Raw genomic sequence first — 23,408 nt, 5'->3', positions numbered from 1 at the left:
ATGGAGGCAAAGGTTATCATTTTGAACCTGAAGCAACAAAAAAAGGCATCAAGTCTCCACAAGTCCAGGATAGGGCACCATCCCCCTTTTTCCTTTGGGATTAGGAAATAGTTGAAATAGAAACTGTACGGGAATCCCTCCCATATTGTAGTGGAACTTCCTCTACTGCCCTTAAAGCAAGAAGGGATTCCACCTCTTGAAGCAAAGTCTCTTGCGAGAGGGGGACCCTGAATAGAGACAGGGAAGCAGGAGGGAAGGGTATGAAACTAAAGAGTTTCCCACAGAGACTTTCTCTAGAACCCAGCAGTCTGATGTTATGCAGTTCCACGTTTCCTGAAAGAAAGAGAGGTGGTGTCCAAATTGGGGGGGGAGGGAGAGGGAGGAGGAGTGAAGGTTCTGTAGACTGGTAGTAGCACAACTCTCAACCAGCCTGACAAAAGGGGTGCTTGGAAGTGGTCACTGATGTAGAGGCCTGAGGTCTTCTTCTTGAAAGCACTGCCATCTCTTTGGAGGCTCGGTGGACCTCTGGTGGTAGAAAGTACGGGTGATAGTCTCTGCCTAGAACATGAAGGTTTTCCCTGCTTCCTTCTAGGAGTTGCTGTAAATTCTCCTTGTGAATGCAGAATAGCCTGGGAGTCCTTCAATGAGTGAAGAGAGTCATTCATCTTTCAGTTAAAAAGAGTGAAGACCTCCCCTTTGAGGGCTCTGAAATCGGATTCCTGATGCCAAGACGTTGTCCTCAGGACAACGAAGGTTGCCATGGACCACAGTGCATCTAAAGAGGCCTGCAGACACATCTTAGCTATCTACTGCCCCTCAGAAATCAGGAACTTGAACTCCTCAGGCTCTTGAGGCAACCTGTCGGCAAACTCAGCTTTTCTGCCAGTTGAGATACTCATACCTTGCAAAGAGGGCTTGGTAGCTAGCAATTCTTAATTTAAAACCAGCTGATGGACCGCTCTTGCTGCCAGGGCTTTTGGGCTCTTTATCTTTTGGTGTCAACTTTGTTTCCTTCTTGAGCTGCTTTAAGGGAACCTGGCACAGGGCAGGTTTTACAGCTGGTTGGAAAATGCTGAGTTGTTGTAGTGAAATGTGCTGCCAAATCTATTACAGATGCAATGAAAATTTTGCCAAAACACAAGCAGGATATCCACTGGAAACCTACCCATGTTTCAGGGTCTGCAGCTCCATCAGGAAGCCTGCTAGCCCTCTGGACCCCAATCTGCAACCAGGGCTCTATGGGAGCAGGAAGCCTGGGGTCTGTCCGTTTTCATCTTGTTCACTACCTTAATGTTCGGGGCACTGGGAGAAATGTATACAAAAGTCCTTTCATCCAAGGTAAAAGGAAGGCATCTTCTAGTGTGTGAAGGCCCTTTCACCCCCTTGAACAAAATTTCTTGTTGGTGATGGTGGTGAAGAGGTCCACCTCTGGAATGAATAATGGTAATGTTATGGTAATGGTTGGGGGTGGCTGAATAAAGTGGATGCCTGCACAGATGTTGCAAGAATCCTTCCACCAGTTGAGGGAATCTTTCATATGACAAGGGAATGAAACCTGTCTGTCTAGACTGTTTGTTCGGTAGACTGTTTTTGGTCACTCATGGAAACAATGAAGGCATAACCTTGCATGACTTGTTACAAAGCTGCAAGCTGTCATGTACCCCAAATGTTGGGAGATATTTTCTCACGAAGGTCTGTGGGCTCATTTGAATCCAGAGGTCAGAATCTGATAGTGTCATGAACCTGTCCATGGGAAGGTAGGCCCTGGCTGTTATAGCATCTAGGGATGCCTCTATGGATTCTATTCTCTGCACAGGAGCCAATATAGACTTCTCAATATGGAGCTTGAGACCTAGCCTGAGGAACAGCACCACAGCTGCCTGTATAGCTGAAAGAACTTTGTCATAACACTGTTCCTTCATCAGCCAATTGTCGAGGTATGTAAAGACTATCGCCACAGGACAAACAGGCAGTGACCACTGCCCAAACTCTCAAAAATACTCTCAGCGCAGAGATAAACCCAAATGGGAGAACCCAGTATTGGAACTGATCTTGGCCTATCACAAAATGAAGGAATCATATCAGAAACGGGTGAATCAAGATATGGAAATACAGGTCCTGCAGATCAAGGGCTGAAAACGAAGCCTCTAGTTCCAATGAAGGGACTATAGCTGCAAGAGTGACCATCCTGAACTTCTGTGCTCTCAAAGTTGTTTAGATCTAAAACAGGTCTCCACCCTCCATTCATCTTTGGGACCAGGAAGTACTTGGAGTAAGATCCCTTTCCCTGTGCTGAGCAGGAACTGGTTCTAAGGCTCCTGTGCACAGAAGGGATTTGATTTCCTGTGTCAACAAGTGATCATAAGAGGGGTCCCTGAAGAGGGACAGGGAAATGGGTGAGGTGGACAAAGGGAGGTAAAAAGAATGGAGTAGCCTGATTTTATAATCTCCAAGACCTGTTTGTCAGTAGTAATTTGCTCAAGAAGGAAGGTGGAGAATTGTTGCACCTGGAAGCCCAAAAAGTAAAGACAATTCAGACCCTCGACCAGCCTGTCAAAACTGGTGTTTTGACTATGATGAAGGCTGTGTGGTTAGGCCAGATATAGCGGTGGTTCTCTTTCTCTGGAATCTAGTTTTTTTTTCCCCTTGGGGGCTCTGTACATCTTTGAAACACAGGGAACTGGACAAGGTGGGATCTCTGGGCTGTTTGGGATCTACTATATCTCAGTTTATTTACAGCTATGTAGATCCCGAGAGGTCACAAGGTGGCCCTAGAGTCCTTCAAAGTATGTAGACACTTGTCCACAAAGAGTTGCAAGCCATCAAAGGGAAGGTCCTCAACTGTATTTTTGGATCTCGGAACTCAGAGCTGGAGCCCCTTGCCCACCACATGACAACTGGCATGGAGATGGAACAAGTGGCAGTGTCAGCAGCATCCATGGAAGCCTGTAAGGACATTCTAGTTAGCAGCTGACATTCTGCTATAATGTACTGAAAATGCTCATGATGCTCAGTTAGAAGGTATTCAATAAATGACTGAAACTTAGAGTAGTTGGTGTGATTATACTATGCCATTAGAGCCTACTAATTAGCAATCCTAAACTGCAGGGTCACTAAGAAGTAGCTCTTATGTCCAAAAAGGTCAAGGCATTTTTGGTCCTTGTCATACAGCATTGACTTAGTGTGATGCTGCCTTCCATGTTCATTGACAACTTCAATGACCAATAAGTTAGGAGTAGGGTGGGAAAATAATTCAGAATCCTTGGTTGGGACACAGTATTTTTATCAGCCCTCTGACAAGTGGGTGGTACTGTTGCTGGAATTTGCCAGATAGTCTTGGCAGGATCCAAAAGTGCCTCATTAAATGGGCAAGGTAACTTGAGCAGACAATGCTGCCTGTAAAATATCCAGCAGCTTGTGGTATGACTCCTTGACCTCTTCTAGGGGTATCTGTAAAGAATCTGCCACCTGTTTCACGAAGTCTTGAACTGCTTAAAGTCATTAGCCAGGGAGAGTGGGAGATTCATGACAGCCTCTTCAGGGGCAGATGAGGTGATATCAGTCTGCAGCCTGACCTCGTCTATTCTAGCCTCCTGCTCCTCGAATGTTTCCTTCTACTGTTCAGGTAACTGAGGAGAAAGATGGGAAGGGGACTGTCAGTCTCTACAGTTCCAGCAAGCGAGGCTAGAATCTCTAGAGAATCGTTGACAGCCGGCCCGTCAAGGGTCCCAATATTGCCGTTGAGGGGAACCACATGGTGTAAGGGGTGGCATCCATGGCTGCTCATACACCGAGGATGGCCTTCATAATGTCTCCCCCGAGCATCATCTCTTTCTTTGTAGATGTCAGAAAGAGGTAAATAGGAGAACCCTGCTAGATATTTGAGAGAGGTCCTCCTCCTCCTCCTCATCATCATCCATAGGAGGAGCTTCACCAGAAAATGGTGGCGAACCAGGCAGTACCAGAGAAAGGTGCAATTCTGGTGATTGTGCAGATCTCAGTACCAAAAAGGGCTTGGTACCCATCAATAGGGGAGACTCCAGTTCCTTTGGCACAGATAGGTCCTCAGAGTACCTACATTCCGGTGGTACCAGATGAACTAATGGTATCACGGTGAAAGTCTATTTAGGCAGGTCTCTGGAAGAGGAAGCAGATGGTATGCTTTGAGGCAGAAATAGGCTGAGGTGGCCACTTAGCCCTCTGCAGTACCAAGGGCCCCACTATGTTGGGTACCAGAGGCCGGAGTATGTCCATCAGTTCTGGTTTGCTGAGAGCAGACTGTCTCTCCCCAACGCCTTGATCATGTCCTGACAGTATCAAAAGCTACCAGAGTTTTAGCTACCAGAGTGTGGCTGGAGCCATGGCTTTTAGAGGAGCCCAGAGACTTGGCTGTGCCATCTGTCCCAGAGGAGCCTGGAGACTCAATGGTACTGGGCTGAGAACCTAAAGGCTCAGAGATGGTCAACTTATGAGGAGACTTCAGTCTTTTTGGTGAGGGTTCTTTATGAGGAGATCCAGAGTTCCTTTTCTTAGAGCCCCTTTCAGAAATCTCTAAAGTTTTTCCTTTAAAGGGTCTAAAGGAATGTTGAGCTGAGGAAGCTGAGGAAAAAACATTTGAACCCTGGTGATCCTGGCATACTTCCCCATGAAGGGTGTGGGGACAGAGAATTGAAAGGACAACAAATCCCCCAAAACAATGCTCTATAAAAACTAACACTAACTATAAAACACTAAACTAATCTAAACTCTAACGCTAACATACTAGCCCAGGCAAGCTTGACCGACAAAAACAGTTATGCTGAATGCTCCATCTCAGGCCAAGATGGTTGAAAAGGAACAGAGGGCAATTCACCCACACAGCCCTATATAGCCTGAATGCAGTGCACGAGGATGTGTAGAGTGCATGCATGGGCTGAACAGGCACTGACACTGAAAATCTCCGATTAAAGGTGCACGTCATGCATGCACACCTGAATGGAGTATTCATAGGGCCACTACTCAAAGAACTTTTCAGCACCTTGGATAGCAACAGCAACTCTAGCTCTGTTGTAATCTGCAGATCCCATGGTACTGTGTATGATCTCAGAACAGAGACAGTGTGCTAAAATAAGTGGTGCAGAGGTCAATGTGCCCAAGTAGTCAACACCAAATGTGATTGTGCTATGGCACATGGTGACAAATGAGATGTTGATAACGGAGGTAGTTATATTCAGTGCCCAAGACAATATTGGAAGTCCAATATTGTGCTCCTTCAGGCCTCCAGTGATACCCATTTCAGGCCTTGAAGTCCACTCTTCTTGGGATGATCAGCTGAAAGGGATCTGTCCTAGTGGTTTTCAGAGGAGCATGCGGCCCTACCAGAATCCATAGTAGGACAGGTTTAGAAAAGACGGTTACTCACCGTTGTAACTGTTGTTCTTCGAGATGTGTTGCTCATATCCATTCCAGTTAGGTGTGTGCGCGCCGCGTGCACGATCGTCGGAAGATTTTTACCCTAGCAACACCCGGTGGGTCGGCTGTGGAGCCCCCTGGAGTGGCGCCGTTATGGCGCTGGATATATACCCCAGCCGACCCAGCGCCCCCTCAGTTCCTTCTTGCCGGCTACTCCGACAGTGGGGAAGGGGGGCGGGTTTGGAATGGATATGAGCAACACATCTCGAAGAACAACAGTTACAACGGTGAGTAACCGTCTTTTCTTCTTCGAGTGCTTGCTCATATCCATTCCAGTTAGGTGACTCCCAAGCCCCACCTAGGTGGCGGGGTCGGAGTGAGACATTGCTGTGTGCAGAACCGCTGACCCGAAAGCAGCATCGTCTCTGGACTGTTGCACCAGCGCATAGTGAGTAGCAAATGTGTGGACCGATGACCACACTGCAGCTTTACAAATGTCCTGGATTGGTACTTGAGCCAGAAAGGCAGTCGAGGAGGCCTGGGCCCTCGTGGAATGAGCAGTGAGGCGTGGCGTCGGTACACCGGCCAGGTCGTAGCAAGCACGAATGCAGGACGTAATCCAAGAGGACAGGCACTGTGAAGAGACCGGTGAGCCTTTCATCCGGTCGGCCACCGCAACGAAGAGTTGCGTCGTTTTCCTAAATGGCTTTGTACGGTCAATGTAGAAAGCCAGGGCCCTGCGAACGTCCAAAGAATGTAAACGCTGGTCTTGACGAGTAGCGTGCGGTTTCGGATGGAAGACCGGAAGAAATATATCTTGGTTTACGTGGAAAGGTGACACCACCTTTGGAAGAAAGGCAGGGTGGGGGCGAAGCTGCACCTTGTCCTTGTGGACAAGTAAGGGGGCTCGGATGTCAGCGCCCTGAGTTCCGAGACGCGTCGTGCTGAGGTGATGGCTACGAGGAAGGCTGTCTTCCAGGATAAGTAGAGGAGTGAGCAGGTCGCCAATGGTTCAAACGGAGGCCCTGTGAGCCTGGAGAGGACGAGGTTGAGGTTCCACGTCGGAACCGGCTGTCGTTGCTGTGGGTACAGCCAGTCTAGGCCCTTGAGGAATCTAACGACCATCGGGTTAGAGAAGACCGAGGACGTGAGTTCTCCTGGGTGGAAAGCGGAAATGGCGGCGAGGTGAACCCTAATTGAGGATGTCGCCAAGCCTTGGTGTCTTAGGGACAGAAGGTACTCCAGTATCAAGGGGATAGGAGCCTGCGTGGGAGACGTAGCTCGTTGCTCACACCAACAGGAGAACCTCTTCCACTTGGCTAAATAAGTGGACCGCGTAGAGGGCTTTCTACTTCCCAGCAGGACCTGTTGGACGGCCTGGGAGCATTGCCGCTCTGACCGACTCAACCATGAAGCATCCACGCCGTGAGGTGGAGTGACTGCAGGTCGGGGTGACACAGCCGGCCGTGGTCCTGAGAGATGAGATTCGGAGTCAAGGGGAGCGTGATGGGCCTCTGTACTGACAGCTCCAGCAGTGTGGTGTACCAGTGCTGTCTCGGCCAAGCGGGAGCGACTAGAATTACCCGTGCATGGTCCCTGCGGATCTTGAGCAGCACCCTGTGGACCAGCGGGAATGGAGGAAAGGCGTAGAACAGATGGTCTTTCCATGCCATGAGGAAGGCGTCCGACCGAGAGCCCGGGGCTCGCCCGTGTAGGGAGCAGAATGCCTGGCACTTCCTGTTGGCCCGAGACGCGAATAGGTCGATCTGGGGAAACCCCCACCTTTGGAAGACGGAATAAATGATGTCCGGGCGAATCGACCACTCGTGCGTCTGGAAGGACCTGCTGAGACGGTCCGCCAGCGTATTCTGGACTCCAGGGAGGAATGACGCCGTGAGATGAATCGAGTGGGCGATGCAGAATTCCCACAGGCGAATGGCCTCTTGGCATAGGGGAGATGAGCGAGCTCCGCCTTGCTTGTTGATGTAAAACATGGCCGTGGTGTTGTCGGTGAGAATCAGCACGCAACGGCCTTGTAGGAAGTTGAGGAAAGCCTGGCAAGCCAGGCGCACCGCCATCAGCTCTCGGACGTTGATGTGCAGGGCTAGTTGGGACGCGGACCACAGGCCTTGGGTATGGTGCTCCCCCAGGTGAGCGCCCCAGCCTAGAGATGAAGCGTCCGTAACTAGGTGGAGGGAGGGCTGCGGGGCGTGAAAGGGTACTCCTGCACAGACCGCTGTGCGATCCGTCCACCAGGCGAGAGAGGCCAAGACCGAGGCCGGAACCGTGACCACCATGTTCAGGTCGTCTCGATGAGGACGGTAGACCGATGACACCCAAGCCTGCAGTGGGCGAAGTCGCAGTCTGGCGTGCCTGGTTACGTATGTACACGAGGCCATGTGGCCCAGAAGGACAAGGCATGTTCTTATGGTGGTAATTGGAAAGGCCCTGAGACCTTGAATGACGCCTGAGATGGTATGGAATCGGCTGTCTGGCAGTATGGCTCGGGCACGTCTGGAGTCCAGGATTGCTACAATGAACTCTATCCTCTGAGTTGGTACTAGAGTGGACTTCTCTCTGTTGAGTAGAATGCCCAGCTCGTGGAAAGTGTTTGTCACTATGCGGACATGAGCCTGCACTTGGTCTCTGGTGCGGCCGCGTACCAGCCAGTCGTCCAAGTACGGGAACAGCTGTATCCCTTGTCGATGAAGGAAGGCCGCGACGACTGCCAGGCATTTTGTGAACACCCTGGGAGCCGAGGACAAGCCGAAGGGAAGGACTGCAAATTGGTAGTGTACCCTGTTTACCACGAATCGCAGGAAACGTCTGTGGGGCGGATAAATTGCTATGTGAAAGTAAGCGTCCTTCATGTCGAGGGCGGCGAACCAGTCTCCAGGATCCAGTGAAGGGATAATGGTCCCCAATGACACCATGCGGAACTTCAACTTTACTATGAATTTGTTGAGTCCGCGTAAGTCTAAGATGGGCCGTAGACCCCCTTTTGACTTGGGTATCAGGAAGTAGCGGGAGTAAAACCCCCTGCCCCTTAGCTCCGATGGAACCTCCTCTATGGCCCCCATAGCGAGGAGCCCAAGAACCTCCTGTGTAAGGAGTTGCTCGTGAGAAGGGTCCCTGAAGAGGGACGGGGAGGGGGAGTGGGAGGGGGGGGGCGAGGAAAACTGGAGGGCGTATCCCCCTTTCACCGTGCGAAGGACCCAACGGTCCGAGGTTATACGGGACCAAGCACGGTGGAAACGGGAGAGGCGATCCCGGAAGGGGGGAACTGAATCCTGGAAATTGGTTGAGGTGCCGTCCTCGACCGCACCTTCAAAAGGCTTGTCTAGGCCCAGAAGGTGGCCTAGGCTGGCCCTGGTTCTGACCGGGTTGAGGGCCGGTCGACCTCCGCCTACCACCTCGACCCCGCCTCCTAGCAAAGTCCTGTCTTGGACGAGGCGGGGGAGGGTAGAATCGCTGAGGCTGGGGCCTGAAGGGTCTGCGCTGAGGCCCTGGGACATGCATCCCCAGGGAGCGCATCATCGTCCGGGCGTCTTTTAGATTTTGGAGCCTCGAGTCCGTTTTCTCTGAAAAGAGGCCCTGGCCCTCGAACGGTAGGTCCTGCAAGGTCTGCTGCAGTTCAGGTGGCAAGCCTGACACCTGGAGCCAGGAGATTCGGCGCATTGCTATCCCCGACGCCAGGGTCCTAGCGGCCGAGTCCGCTATATCAAGGGACGCCTGTAGGGAGGTGCATGCCACCCGCTTGCCCTCCTCTACCAAGGCCCCGAACTCTTCCCTCGAGTCCTGGGGAACCAGCTCTCTAAATTTCCCCATCGAGGACCACATATTGAAGCCATAGCGGCTCAGGAGCGCCTGCTGGTTCGCTGCCCGCAGTTGCAGTCCGCCAGCCGAATAGACCTTGCGTCCGAACAAATCGAAGCGCTTAGCGTCCTTCGATTTGGGCGCAGCAGCCTGCTGGCCATGTCGCTCCCGTGCATTGACTGATGACACCACCAGTGAGCACGGTTGGGGGTGAGTGTACAAATACTCATGTTCCCTGGAAGGCACGAAGTACTTTCTCTCAACCCCTCTGGCCGTGGGCGGAATAGAGGCCGGGGTCTGCCAGATAGTGGTGGCGTTGGCCTGGATGGTGCGGATCAGCGGTAATGCCACCCTGGATGGAGCATCCGCTGAAATGATCTGCACGATTGGGTCATGGACCTCCGCAATCTCCTCCACCTGGAGGTCCATATTGCGAGCCATGCGACGCAGCAGGTCCTGATGGGCCCGAAGGTCTATGGGAGGCGGCCCAATGGCGGATGTGCCCGCTACGGCCTCATCAGGTGAGGACGAGGAGGATGCCCCCGGTGGCAAGGGGTCCAATGGTTGGTCCTGCTCCAGGTGTTCCTGGAGTTGGGCATCGCCTGCCCCCTGGTCCAGGGCCTCTGCAGGTGCGGGCACTGGAGCCTCCACGTCCCTTGGGGGAGGGCGGGAGATAGTGGACTCTGGGGCCCTAGGCTCCGAAAGGACCAATGCGCAGGTCCTTGCATAGGGTCGTCGGTCTCCTGCAGGTGGCCGGCCTCCACTGCCTCAGATGACCGCGACGCCGATCTCGACGGCCACGGCGGTGCCGAACCCGATGCCGTCGGCACCGGATGGTACGGTGCCGATCGGTGCCGACCGTAAGGCGATCTGTCCCTGTGCGGTTCCGGCGAGCGGTGCCGGGACCTGGACCGGTGCCGATAGTCCCTCCGGTGCCGGGATCCCGATCTGGAACGGGACGACGATCTGGAGGAGGCGTGGTACCGGGAGCGGCCTCTCGAGCCCGAGTGGCGCTCATACCGGTGCCGGGAGCTGCGCCTCGACCCCGATCGGTGCCGGTCGTCGCGACGGTGCCGGGATGTTGAACGGCGCCGCGAGGAAGATCTGGGCCGCGAGTACGACCGGTGCCGAGGTGACAGTCGGCGCCGGGACTCAGAGCGGCGTCGGGACCTACTTCGGGATCTGGAGCGGTGCCGAGAGACTTGTGCTGGCGACGGTGGGCGCACCAGAGCAGGTTTCCCTCTGGACTGCAGCACACGTGGAGCCACCGGTGCCGGGAGTTGCGACGGCGCCGGCTCAGTGAGGGCGATCAGGTCTCTCGTGGTAGCGAAGGTCTCCGGGGTGGAAGGGAGACAAGGTTCCACCACCAGCCTTGGTGGTGAAACAGTCCGCACCGGACTCAATGGCCTCGGTGCCGGAGTCGACGGTGTGGCCGCCTGTCTTTGGCGGTCCAGCTGCGGACGCGGCTCTACCCCCGGCACCGGGGGAGCCGGTATCTTCGCGGCAGCAACGTCGCGCGCCTTGCCGGCCTTCTTATGGCCCGGAGAGATGGATCGGTGCCGAGGTTCTTTAGGTGGGAGCGGTGCCGACGTCGGTCGGTGCCGAACAGTCTTTTCTGCCGCACCGGTCGGGCCCGCCGGGGCGCTGCGCACCGAAGCGCTCGGTGCCGGGACAGGGCGCACCGAGGGAGGATCCGGACTCAGAGCCGCCTCCATCAGGAGCTGACGGAGTCTAAAGTCCCGCTCCTTTCTTGTCCTCGGCTTGAAGGCCTTGCAGATAGGGCACTTATCTGCTGGATGAGTCTCTCCAAGGCACTTCAAGCAGGAACTATGCGGGTCGCTGGTTGGCATATGCTTCCCGCAGGACGCGCACGGCTTAAAGCCAGGAGCCTTGGGCATGGGCCCGGCTGTGCGCCGGGGGGAAAAAGGGGAAAAACACCCCCTAAACCCCCGATAACAATATACAACTATATATATACACAATACACTAACTAACTAACTTGAAAACTATCTATATAACTAACTATAACAAGAACAATGAGAAGCTAGGGAGTGTGGAGATCAGCTAAGCCGCGCTCCACAGTTCCAACGACCGTCAGGGGCGGTAAGAAGGAACTGAGGGGGCGCTGGGTCGGCTGGGGTATATATCCAGCGCCATAACGGCGCCACTCCAGGGGGCTCCACAGCCGACCCACCGGTTGTTGCTAGGGTAAAAATCTTCCGACGATCGTGCACGCGGCGCGCACACACCTAACTGGAATGGATATGAGCAAGCACTCGAAGAAGTAGCAGCAATTCAGGAGCTAGCTGATCTGGAGCTCACTGGGTATTTCTGGACTTGGTCCCCATTGGTCCAGGGAAGGGTCTTGCCCATCCAGCGCTGATGTGGATTGCATAGACCTGTCTTGTAGGAACTTAAGGGAAGATTTCCCTGATCTTAGTGTTCTTTCTGATTAGTATCCAAAAGGCCTCAAAACAGACCTCTCAGTCTGTACCTGCAACTTTATAAGGAAAAATTATCACTAGTAGATTTTAGATGTTTAACTCTCTGATCTGCAGGAGCAATCAAATACTTAGACATCTACATTTTATTTATGCACCCAATTATTTCTACTTGCAAAAATGGGGCATAAAAGGAGAGGCAGTTTTTAATACGGTCATGAAAATAGTCACACAGATTGAAGCAAACACTGAACAAAATTAGACTTCCTAAAATATTCTTTTTTTAAAAAGTTGCCTGTCCTAGCAACCCGTGAGCATGAACACCAAAGAAAGAAACTGCAGAAATGTCAAGGTCGACTGGGTACTGCAGTAGCAAGTGTGCATTAAGCAAAGTTCTTCTTTTAGCTGAGTCTGGATCAGGTACAAAGGGTAAACATCCACTTACTATATCTATACTCAACTACAGTGCTGTCAAGAAGTACGAAAGCATATAACTGGAGTTGACAGTTCACCCTACAACTCACCAGGACAACAGAAAGCTGGGGAAGAAAATCCATGTAAAAAAAGGAAATCTGATTTTATTTGTACCTTGAATTAGCAATGGATATTCTCCAGGAAAGTTTACTGCCTAACATGGAATCAAAGTATTTACTATGTACTTCCCTCTCTGCACCATGAATGGTAATATAAGCTGCTCTCACACACCACCAGGTTTACTACTGGGCTGGACCAAAGTTTGTGTGAGAGGATGCTTCTCCCCAGCCACGTAAGCAGTAGAGCTCTTATCCATGCATACACTCTGGAAAGAGTTCAAGAGGACCAGGTTTTCCGTTAGCTTGCTTGCCAGCCATGATCAAGCATGGCCATATGCTACCGTAGTGCTTCAGGAAGAGAGGGAAAGCAGGCATTAAACGGCTCAACCCCAAAAGCAAGGCAAAAATTTTAGTTCAGGTCCAACTAAATTAATAGATAAAATGTACCACAATGTAACATTTAGGTCTTGTTTCAGTGTGAACCCAATACTTTATTTTCTAAAGATCCTAGAAGCTTTGGATCAGGAAGGCCTGTCTATCTCAACTGTAGCTTTGGAAACAGAGCAAGACTAGCAGGCTTGTCAGCAGGAGAGGAACACTTCTTGGCCAGTGCTCGACAAGTACGAGTTCTGACCCTAAAATAGCCAACAGGCTGAAGACCCACTGTTGGATTTGTGGATCTTACTGTGCTGAAGAATATGAATGACATGGGTCCCCAAAACTGATCTCCATGGTACCCCACCTGACACATTTCCCACTTGGATCACTATTCTGTTGCTTGCCTTTCAACCAGTCTCCAATTCATGTGATGAAATTCATATACTTGACACTTAAATCAACTTGTAAAGAAATTGGGTGAGTGTCACTATGCAGAACACCTTAATTGAAATCCAAATATATTCATTGCATTTCTTCTATCCACTAAATTGATGTAATTACATCAGAAAAAGCTATCAGATTTGTTTGGTAATATCTGGACTTCTATTAAAAAGATGTAAGTAGATTTATTAACAATATTTATCTGAATGTGTGTGTGTACAAGAAAAAGATAAGACTGGATTAAACTAGTATCTTGCTACAAACATTTAATATCAAAAGATTAGGATACCCAATTAGGAATCAAATCTGCCCCTGGGGGAAGAGAACACCTGCCCAAATTTCTACTTTCTAAACTCTAGAAAGCTCAGCACACTATAGACGAGATGCAGGGAAATTCAGTAAAATGATATAGCTATTGGACAAACTGAGTAGTAAAAGCATAAGAGCAGTAAGTTAATAGATAGGGGGTAAATCTGGATAGATGCTCAGCACAATGCATGCATAGAGCCAAGTGCCCTGAACTCCCGACTAAAGCAATAATTTCAAGGTGATGAACAGCTTTCAGGTTTAGACAGACATTCTTGTACTTACTGAAGAAGAAAAAAAAATGTTACAATGCGATGAAAAAATGTAGAGAGACATGTCTTACCTGAGCCGGACCCAGAAGAATAATCGTCGTCATCAATTGGATAGACACCTGATGCTTCTTCAACAGAGCTGTTGTCGAGATACAGGTCTTTATCAGAGGTCAATTCAGCTCTCTGGAAAATAGGTAAGAACGAACCATTAAAAGGGTAGCTATTTATATAATGCAATGTTTTCCTCACTTTTATTCTTATTTCCAAAGCTGATGTTGGTACACCAATTGTATATATTCCCAAAATCGTAGACGTGTAGGACTGGAAGGGACCTCAATAGGTCATCTAGTCCAGTCTCCTGTACTCAAGGCAGGACTATTTAATAACTAGACCATTCCTGATAGGTGTCTGTCTAACCTGTTCTTAAAAACTTCCAATGATGGAGATTCCACAACCTCCCTAGGTTAGAAAGGTTTCCAGCTAGAAAGACAGGTTAAAATCAGCAAGATGAATTGCACCTAGAAATATTGAGTAAGACAGTGTTGTTCATGGAGCATTAGATCTTTGTGGTTAGACAAGAACTGTGCCTACAACATTATTCTCAGACAAGAGGCTCCAATTACTGAAGTACCATGTCTTTCTTAAATACTGGCTCCGTCAGAATACCCATTGTCTCAATTTTCTTGATGTCTTCCATCAACTTATGTTATCTTTTCCACTCCTAGATGTATTGTCTCCGCACCAAACTGATCATATGGTAAAATGGCTTTGATGAAGAAACAAAGTACCAGTAACTTTTTTTAGGTTGACTATAAACCCCAGATTGTGAAACATTTCCACCACTTTGTTCACAGCTGTTTGAGCTAGTAATAGAGCTTTTTTGATCATTCAGAAAAGTTGCTTACTGCTAATACTACTAGCACTTCTGTGAAGATGCCAAGACAGAAAGGAAGCAAAATGTTGATTGCCAATTACAAACTGAAATTACACATCACTGTGAATCAGTGGAAAGTATTATGCACAAAGGCGTAATGCAAACCTAAGTCATGTAGCTTAATTCCAGAGTCTGTTGCTCCAGTCTGCGCTCTAAGGTTTTCCTTTGGAGTTTATTTTAAGCTAAAAGATAATTATCTAGCCATTTTAGTCCAAAAGTACTTGATTGATCCCTCTTGAACTACTGGGTAACAGAAAGCAAAAAGCCGTGCTTTTCTCTTCTGCTGGAAGCCAAAAATCTTTTAATATTCTCGTAAACATTTTTCCAGGACCGTTTTTGGAAAACTGAAGGATACATTTTGGATTTTTTATTTATTTATTTTAAGGAGACTTTTGGCAACTGATTCCCCTTCCAATCTACCAAGCACCCTTTTGGCACAGTTACCTACTTTGTTACAAACTGATCTTCAGTTTGAGCTAAAATATCAAAATCCACCTCCTAGAGGAAAGTGCAAAGGCCACCCTGACATGGCACAAGGATCCTTTTAGAGTAGGAGGAATCAAAACCTTGGCCTCTGCTCCTACTCTTTCTTGGATGAAAATGCACCTAAGATTTAAGAATGTGACCTAATCTAGCTCTTCTCAGGATCCTTTTTACTGAGGTGGGCTTATTTAGGTAAACTATCTACATCAGGGAACATATCCTCTGATGAATGTTCAGAGGCACTAGACCTACCTGACACTTCTTCTGGAGGATCTAGGCTAGAAAAGTGCTATCTTACTTTTCTTCCAGGAAGGAGGAGAGGAGTCGTATTGGACTCAAACAAGAACCATGGATTGCAACTTTTATCTGTGGAATTTGCAAATTAATTTGTGCTTAAATATGGCTTGTAGAAGACCTATTCTCAGCAGCCCCTTTAATTAAATGGCATTTGCTTAAAGCTGCATCAGCCAAGCGTATAAGGTGGAGGAAACAGTATGTCCTACAACCACAAGAGTTCCTTTGCTGCAAGATGTCTCTGGGAAAGTCACCAGACTGCCATTATCCTAGATGACAAGGTGTGGGGGGAGTAAGAATCGGTTGAAGCTGCATCTCATATAAAGGAACGAGTCTCTGTCACAAGACAAACATTCTGCTACTGATATGATTGCCGAAGAGGAACAGATCTGCTTTCATATGCCTTTCTTTTTGATTTTTCAGCCATACCATAGTATGAAATACAAAAACCACTCAGCACAATGTAACAAATGACAACATTCGATTGTGTGAGTAGCAGAACGGAGAATGAGTAACAATGGAAGGTTCAGCTCATCCAAGCTCCAAAGCATCTTGAAAAACATCAGCATGTCCTGCCTGTTCTGGCTCCTGCTAGAGACAGCTTGAGTGATAATCCAGCTGTCCATAAACAGAAGCCACCATGCATAAAAGAACATTCTTCGATCTTAGAGAAAAGTGGCAGCGTATTTCAAGGAAAATTGCTGCCTATGACTAGAACTAAGACTAAGCAGCAACTAATCCTGCTGCAGAAAATATACATAGTATTATAAAAAAAAAAAAAAAATCAGAAAGTGTAAAAATCCAACAGCATCAAATTGAGAATACTTAAATATTCACCTGTAACTTTATTACATGGCAATATTACATGGTTTTATTACATGGTTTCTTCTCAAAACAAACAGGTGAGAAACACAAACACAACACTAGAGAGGATGGGAATTGGTTTGTATAAAATAAGAAACAACCCAAACTTGTGCCCAGAACTTTTAATGTTAGAAAAAGCTTGGGTAACTTATTTTTCATTTTTTTCCCCCACTTCATTTCCTGGTTCTGGCTGAAATCAGAAGCAAAAGTAGTTCAATTCTGCAAGAAAAGCTGTTCTGCTGATGCTTCTAGCCTCACTGGAAGCAGGAAATACTGAAAGTCAATCACGCAAGCTTATTCTGATGAGATTTCCTGCCCAATTTTGCAGACCCCATCCAATGTTATATAAAACATCCAAACATTTGAGTGCTTTGCCAACCACTTCTTCTAATTACCATATGGCTTCCCCCACCTCCTGGAATGATATTTTGTCTGCCAATATTTTGAGGACTAGTACAGCTAGAAGCTAAAGCTTTATACCATCTGAATGCAGAGAAGATGGAAAAAAGCAAGATAGTATTCAGCAGCAATTTTAACTTCATTATATTTTATTCTGCTAGTGATAGAAATGCCAATCTAAAGCACCTTATAAATACTCAGCATTGTGACAGAGTATACAAATCTGGGTTACCTAGGGAGGTGGTGGAATCTCCTTCCTTAGAGGTTTTTAAGGTCAGGCTTGGCAAAGCCCTGGCTGGGATGATTTAGTTGGGGATTGGTCCTGCTTTGAGCAGGGGATTGGACTAGATGACCTCCTGAGGTCCCTTCCATCCCTGAGATTCTATGATTCTATGAAATCCCACACCAGGCAAGAAGGGGTTAAAGGACAGAAGCGGGCCCAGGTAACCCCACCCCTTCAGCCCTGCCGAGCATGCACCAACTGGGTTGAAAAAGGAGTAGCCATGCTCAGAAGTGGGGCGGCTGGGGAGGAGAACAGACCTGCCCTGAAGGCTCCTGACAAGAGCACCGGAGAAGCCTCCCTGAGGGAGTAAGGCAATTTGCTGAGCACGGCTATGGCTGACAGTTTGGTTACCTTTTGTTTTTCTTCTTCACCTTATCTGGGACTGAAAGCGAGGAGAGAAAAACAGTGATGGGAAGTGACCCTGGGAGTGTAACTCAGAGGGCACCTTCAGCAGCCAGAGAGGTGGACTGGGTGGGCCTGGGGTCCCCTACCTCTGCCCCCATGACAGGAGGGGCTCAAACCGCCTATACACCTCACCGCACTTCTGAATAGAGGACCAGGATTGTAAGATCAACCCACCGGAAGGAGGTACTAAGTACACTAATCACTGGGCCACCTAACTCACCCAGGACTCTGTTATAAGCACCTTGATATTCAAGTATTTGTGGATGAGCACCAATAACTTCACAACAAGTAAGCTTTTGTAAGTACTAGTTCTAGACCAGCTCACTCAAAGAAAAAAATGGTTTCCCATAATACTACACACTATATTAGGTTTCAGGGAGTCCCAACTAGTTTACATCAAATTCTGTGATGAATGGGCCTGCAACTTGTTTTGAATGAGGAAAGATTCTTGATCCAGCCATTGTTACCCATTCAAACAATTCTTCTCTAATATAAAACTTTGGAAGGACATTACCCTAGTGTCAACTCTGGGGCCCTAGGATCTCAAGTCAAGGAACACAATGCATTAGATTTTCTAAAAGTGGACTGGCTATTTGTAGGAAGAGGAAATACAGAGCAGGATGGGGTCACTCACTAGATCACCATAATATAAATGGTTTCCTCTGATCACATGGCTACCTATATAGTTATATGCATCATGCTCAGAATTCAAAACACAGAAAACATTATTTTTAAATGTCAATACCTAGCAAAAAAAGTGTAGCCACTAACATCAAGGTTAGACTTAGTGAAAATAGAACTTATCCTTAAAGCTAAAATAATTTTTCCAGGGGCCGATATGCCTTAGATACTTCATGTGACCAAAATGAATGTCAAGTGCAGAAGCAGCAATGATCTCACAGTTTTGTTTCATGCAGTGAAGGCCTTTGTAGTAACTATTTCCTCGCTAATATGTGAAACAATTGTTGACCCCTGACCTGATCTTGGAGGGTTTGCAATTTTCGGTAAAATATAATCTATATGCTAAGCACACTTACAAAAATAATAATGGAAATTACTGACATTATAACAGCACATAGAAGAACCAAAATGAATGTATAGGGGGCTGTGACTTGACTTGATCAGATATGATCCCAGATGTATGTGGGTGGAATGGTGTATAAAAAGGTTATCAAGACCAGTTGTGACACTGGGATGGTGACATAGAACCACCAGGTAGAAAGCCTGGCCCAGCACCTTCCTCTTGGGGTGATCTCCTCTTAAATTTTACTTCCATCTTTGTTTCTAGTGGTCTCCATAAAGTGGTAAGTATGCACAGAAAGTATGAACAATCCGGAAAACCACTTTATTGTACTTATCTTATTCTTATAGTTATCTACATTTTTATTATTTCACTTATATTTGTCTGTATTAAGTAAAGTTCAAAGCTTGTGTGCATGTGCTGCACCATCTTCATCTTCTTAATTAACTAAGTAGCTGCATGAATAAATAACTTGTTTGTGAAGAAGTGGGAATTTTCTATAATATTTTTATGAATCCCATGTGCACCTTAGTTTCCCTCTATACTTTGAATTGCTATCTGGGGGGGGGGGGGGGGAGAGAAGGGGAAGGGGAGAAGGACTAAGTTTGCTCTCAGGGCAGACTAAGACGTGTGTGCATGCTTGTGTGTCCGTCCATCCATCTGGCCTCACTGTCTGAGTGGAATGAATAGAGTTGTTAAAGAATTAGTTGAAACCAACCCAGATCAACACAGAGACCGGAGAGACAATGCAAGCTCAAATGACTCACGAATGAACTTAACAGTGGGAAGCACCAGCCAGGGGGGTTGTGAACACAGCATGGGCTGGCCTGCGGAATAAAGGACTGAGCTATGACCAGGAGGGGATAGAGTTGCTTGGGCTCTGGCAGAAGCTTGCAGCTCTCATCTGGGGCTGACTAAAGAAGTCAGAGAGACAGAGCTTGACATGGAATCCACTACAGCAAAGGTTCTCAGAACTGTGGTCTGTGGACCACCAGTGATCTGTGAGCTCCATTCAGGTGGTCCGCGGAAAGTTCCCTCTAAGGTGCGCGCCTGGGCAGCCGCACACAAGAGAATGAAGAGCCACCCACCTAATTAGAGGAGCTGTGCAGACATGGCTCCACTACGTAGGTGCCTGGACCCTGGAGAAGACACAGATGTAAGGCGAGGTGGTGGCCTTGGGGGGGAATGAGGGCAATTTGGGATGTGCGGGGCTGCAGCGGCCAGAGAAAGAGGCGACTTTCCCCAGCTCCAGGGCTGCAGCTGGAGGGGAAAGACGCCCCTCCTTCCCAGCCCTAGCTCGGGGGCTGCTGCGGCGGGGGAGAGAGGGAGAGACACCCCTCCTTCCCAGCCCCAGCTTGGGGGTTGCTGTGGCGGGGGAGAGGGCACATCCATTGCATTAGAAAAGTAAGACTACTGATATTAAAATATGAGTTGTGTGCTTTTATTTGTAGAACAAAAAACGTTAATTATTATTTAGGTGTTTTTTTATAACGCTTTTATCCAAAGCACTTTACAATAGTTAGCTAACAGTACAGACAACATTTGGAAAGATCATTAAGTGGTCCACTGAGACCCTCAGCAATTTTCAAGTGGTCCATGGAAAAAAAAAGTTTGAGAACCACTGGGCTACAGCTTGGCTGGTGATTTGCTCTGGCTTGACCAGAATAGGCTATGCTTTAACCTTTCTTTCTCAGTGCTAACCTAAGGACTTCCAATGCTGTGTGTTCCAGTTGATTAATAAATCCTACTGTTTTGAAAACACTGGTTGGGTGTCACTGCAAACACTTGCTTGGATGCATTAGTCCCGAAGAGTGTACAAGTCTCTGCCAGGAATCTGTCTCAACTGGGCTCGCTGAGTAGAGCTCACAGAGTAAAGCGGGCTGAACCCAGAGACTCCAGTCTAGGAAGTGGTAAGGCTGCAGGTCCTATCCTGAAGGAGAAGTGGGACTCCTTGGAGGCCTGCCACACTGAAAAGGCTCTTCCAAGGGACTGTTTAAAAGCTGAGGCATAGCCCAGATCCTGTGGATCCATGACACTTATTTGTGACAGGTGCACTTTGCACCCTACATTGATCCCAGGCTACACAATAGACATGTCACTTATATGCAACAACAACATTTCCAGAACTATTAAATGGCAACGATACTTGGCAAGGATGTTCCTTTTATCAGGTCTTTAATCTAGCCCTGAAGCCACAGAAAACACTCATTACATCCCGATTGTGATCTCATCCATCAGTTGTTACTCCCACTTACGTTTATATTCCAAGGATATATGCTACAAAATCCTGTGGTCTAAATAATTAAACACATTACAAGCCAATGATCATTGGAGCCCAGTCTGGTTATTGAATAAACTGGAACACATCTAAAACTAGTGAATGTACCATAGATTTACATCATCTATGTACTAGATCAGTGGTGGGCAACCTGTGGCTTGTCAGGGTAATCCACTGGTGGGCCGTTCCCAGCCAATGGGAGCTGCGGATGGTCGATGTAAACAAACTGTCTGACGGCCCACCAGTGGATTACCCTGATGGGCCGCATGTGGCCCACGGGCTGCAGGTTGCCCACCGCTGTACTAGATACTTCTGTGCCAAATACATGTTGAGTTTGTAAATCTGAAAGTCGTTAGTTCACTGTAAATCACTACAAATTATTTTATTGGAATAAATAAATAGAAACATATAAATAATTATATTTTACTGGAATCAGATTGTGGCAGATAACTATTTGATAAAAAGCCTCTCCCTGTCCCCAATACAAAGAAGAAAAAGTAAAAACAGGGTTTTCTGGTTCATTGTTTCTCTTGTAGAATACTCATTTATCAACATTAGGGCTGTAAAGTTTGAAAAAAAGCTCTTCAAAGCAATAGAAAGAGGATGAAAGGAGGATAAAGAGTCATTAGAAATGAAAACTATTTCCTACTTATCCTAATAAACATTCACTTCTACAATACTGTTGTTGCAGACAGTTTTCGCCATGTATTGAAGGTAGGCAACAGCTCTGTTTGATTGCTAGTGTCTTAGAACATTTAAAGCACGTTGGACTTTGGGTGCAATGGCAGTGAGCAAGTATGACACATGGTGGGAAAAACTATTATTTACAGATGCACTCACATTTCTGTTCTCCTTTTTTGGTATAACTACGTGATATAGAATTTGAAGCTTGCAGCAACGTTAATTAATGATATATTGCTGCTCCTCTTCGCAGACTGAAATGATTTATATGTAATCCCATATGACCACAGGCAAAACAGATTTAAGAAGTGAAGTTATGTCACCATCTCCAAGTCTCACACGCTAGAAAGATGCAGGCATTACAGTTATAGTACAGTTAGAAATATGTCACTGTGTGTGAGAAAAAGAAAAAATGACGACAGACTTTAGGCCATCTGGGTCTGTCCTCTACATGCTTGTATACTATAAGTAATTTTGTGAAACCAATTAAAACTTAGGTACTGTGCACTTTCTGGTATTTGGGAGAGACACAGGGAACATGCTCATCTGAAAACGAGGACCATTATAGAAAAACCCATAGCAGGGCTGAAGAGAAACCCACAGAGAGGCTGGCACAAATATAGTGCATACGAGAAAACTCTTACTTCTTGGACTGCAGGAGAAAAAGACATGGGTCTGTGGCTGCCAAACTGAACAGCGCCTAAATCCTAGGTCCTTTAATTGTGGATCTCAGGGAATTTGTGTGGCTTATCTTTCTGCACAATTTCCTAGAGCTCCCTCCTCACGGCAGTATAGTCAATTCACTGGCCAGGTTTCAGTCCTCCACCCTCAAGAATGCACTAACCCCAATCTCCTCTAGGAGGAATAAAAGTCATTGACAAAACATTTCAGAGAACAGAATTGTTAGGCCAGGTCTACACTACAAAGTTACATCGGTATAACTATGTCACTTAAGGGTGTGAAAAAACCACACCCCTGAGCAATGCAGTTATATCAACCTAGTCCCTGGTGCAGCCAGTGCTACGTCAACAGGAGAGCTTCTCCTGTCAGCATAGCCACTGCCTCTCACAGAGGGCATAGCAGAGTCTTCACTAAAGCGCTACAGAAGCACAGCTGCACTGGAGCAGTGCAGCTTTTTAAGTGTAGACTGCGTTCCACTTCAAAGTGTAGAGCAGTGGTTCTCAAACTTTCGTACTGGTGACCCCTTTCACATATCAAGTCTCTGAGTGCGACCCCTCCCCCCCTTATATAAAACACTTTTTTATATATTTAACACCATTATAAATGCTGGAGGTGAAGCGGGGTTTAGGGTGGAGACTGGCAGCTCGCGACCCCCCCCCCCATGTAATAACCTCGCGACCCCAGGAGGGGTCCCAACCCCCAGTTTGAGAACCCCTGGTGTAGAGCTTTCCCAGGCATTCCCTCTAGAAGTACCCTCTCCCTCGCTTTGCCCCACCAAAACTTCCCACATTAGGCACTGTTCTCAGAGACAGGCTTCTGCCGGCTCTAGGGTGCCAAACTGTCCCTGCACTTTAAGGAGCTTCCCTTAATGCCTAAAGTTCCACAATCCATATCCAATGAGTAGTTACAAAGCAGCTTTTGATTAGAAAAAAGTGTTTTGTTTACTAGCCGTATTTAGGCAAATGATTATACCTTGCATTTGTAGCAAATGCATGATTTTGAACCATTAATGAGGTGCTGTCCGTTAAAAGTAACTTTGTTCTGTCCATATAGATGCCTCTATTTCCTTGAAATGTTGGTGGCACTGTAGCTGGCTCAGGCATAAGGGAGAGGAATATGACAGAAAATGATCTTCTCCTAAGATCTTTGCTCCAGACACAGTGAAATTTATTGAGCATTCACTCCCCTCCACATTGTAGGGCAGAGGAAACAAAGGCCCAGGACATCTGTCTGAAAAATGTCTCTTCTAAAGGGGATGAATGGTCTTCAAAAATCTAATTAGAATTCATTTCTTCATCTTCCAAACATTTTGTGGTACCACTTGAACCTAAAGTATTGACAGACTGTAAGATCCTTAAGACAGGGACATCTTTGAATGTATTGCATTGTGCTTAGCACAATGGGGTCTTGATCCTGACTCTGGGAGGGAGGGGCGAGGGGGGAGCATCTTTGGGTTTGTATTGCAATATTTTACTAATAAGATAAACAAGGTATTTAAGTACGCCAT

At 47.5% G+C, this 23,408-nt stretch overlaps 1 protein-coding gene across 1 annotated transcript in view; it reads right to left on the bottom strand.

The window, feature by feature from the left end:
- The window catches only part of SDC2 (syndecan 2), a 105,213-nt gene that overhangs the window by 9,930 nt on the left and 71,875 nt on the right, over positions 1-23,408 (bottom strand). Inside the window, exon 2 of the mRNA XM_024204814.2 lies at positions 13,650-13,761. Within this exon, the coding sequence (XP_024060582.1) occupies positions 13,650-13,761 (112 nt within the window). The remainder of the gene's footprint in view (positions 1-13,649; positions 13,762-23,408) is intronic.

This window comes from Terrapene carolina, unplaced genomic scaffold (assembly GCF_002925995.2).
Source record: "Terrapene carolina triunguis isolate 2854851 unplaced genomic scaffold, T_m_triunguis-2.0 Scaffold58, whole genome shotgun sequence".
Lineage (NCBI taxonomy): Eukaryota > Metazoa > Chordata > Testudines > Emydidae > Terrapene > Terrapene triunguis.
Note: the sequence above shows the minus strand (reverse complement) of the source record. Positions and strands in the feature narration are given on the sequence as shown.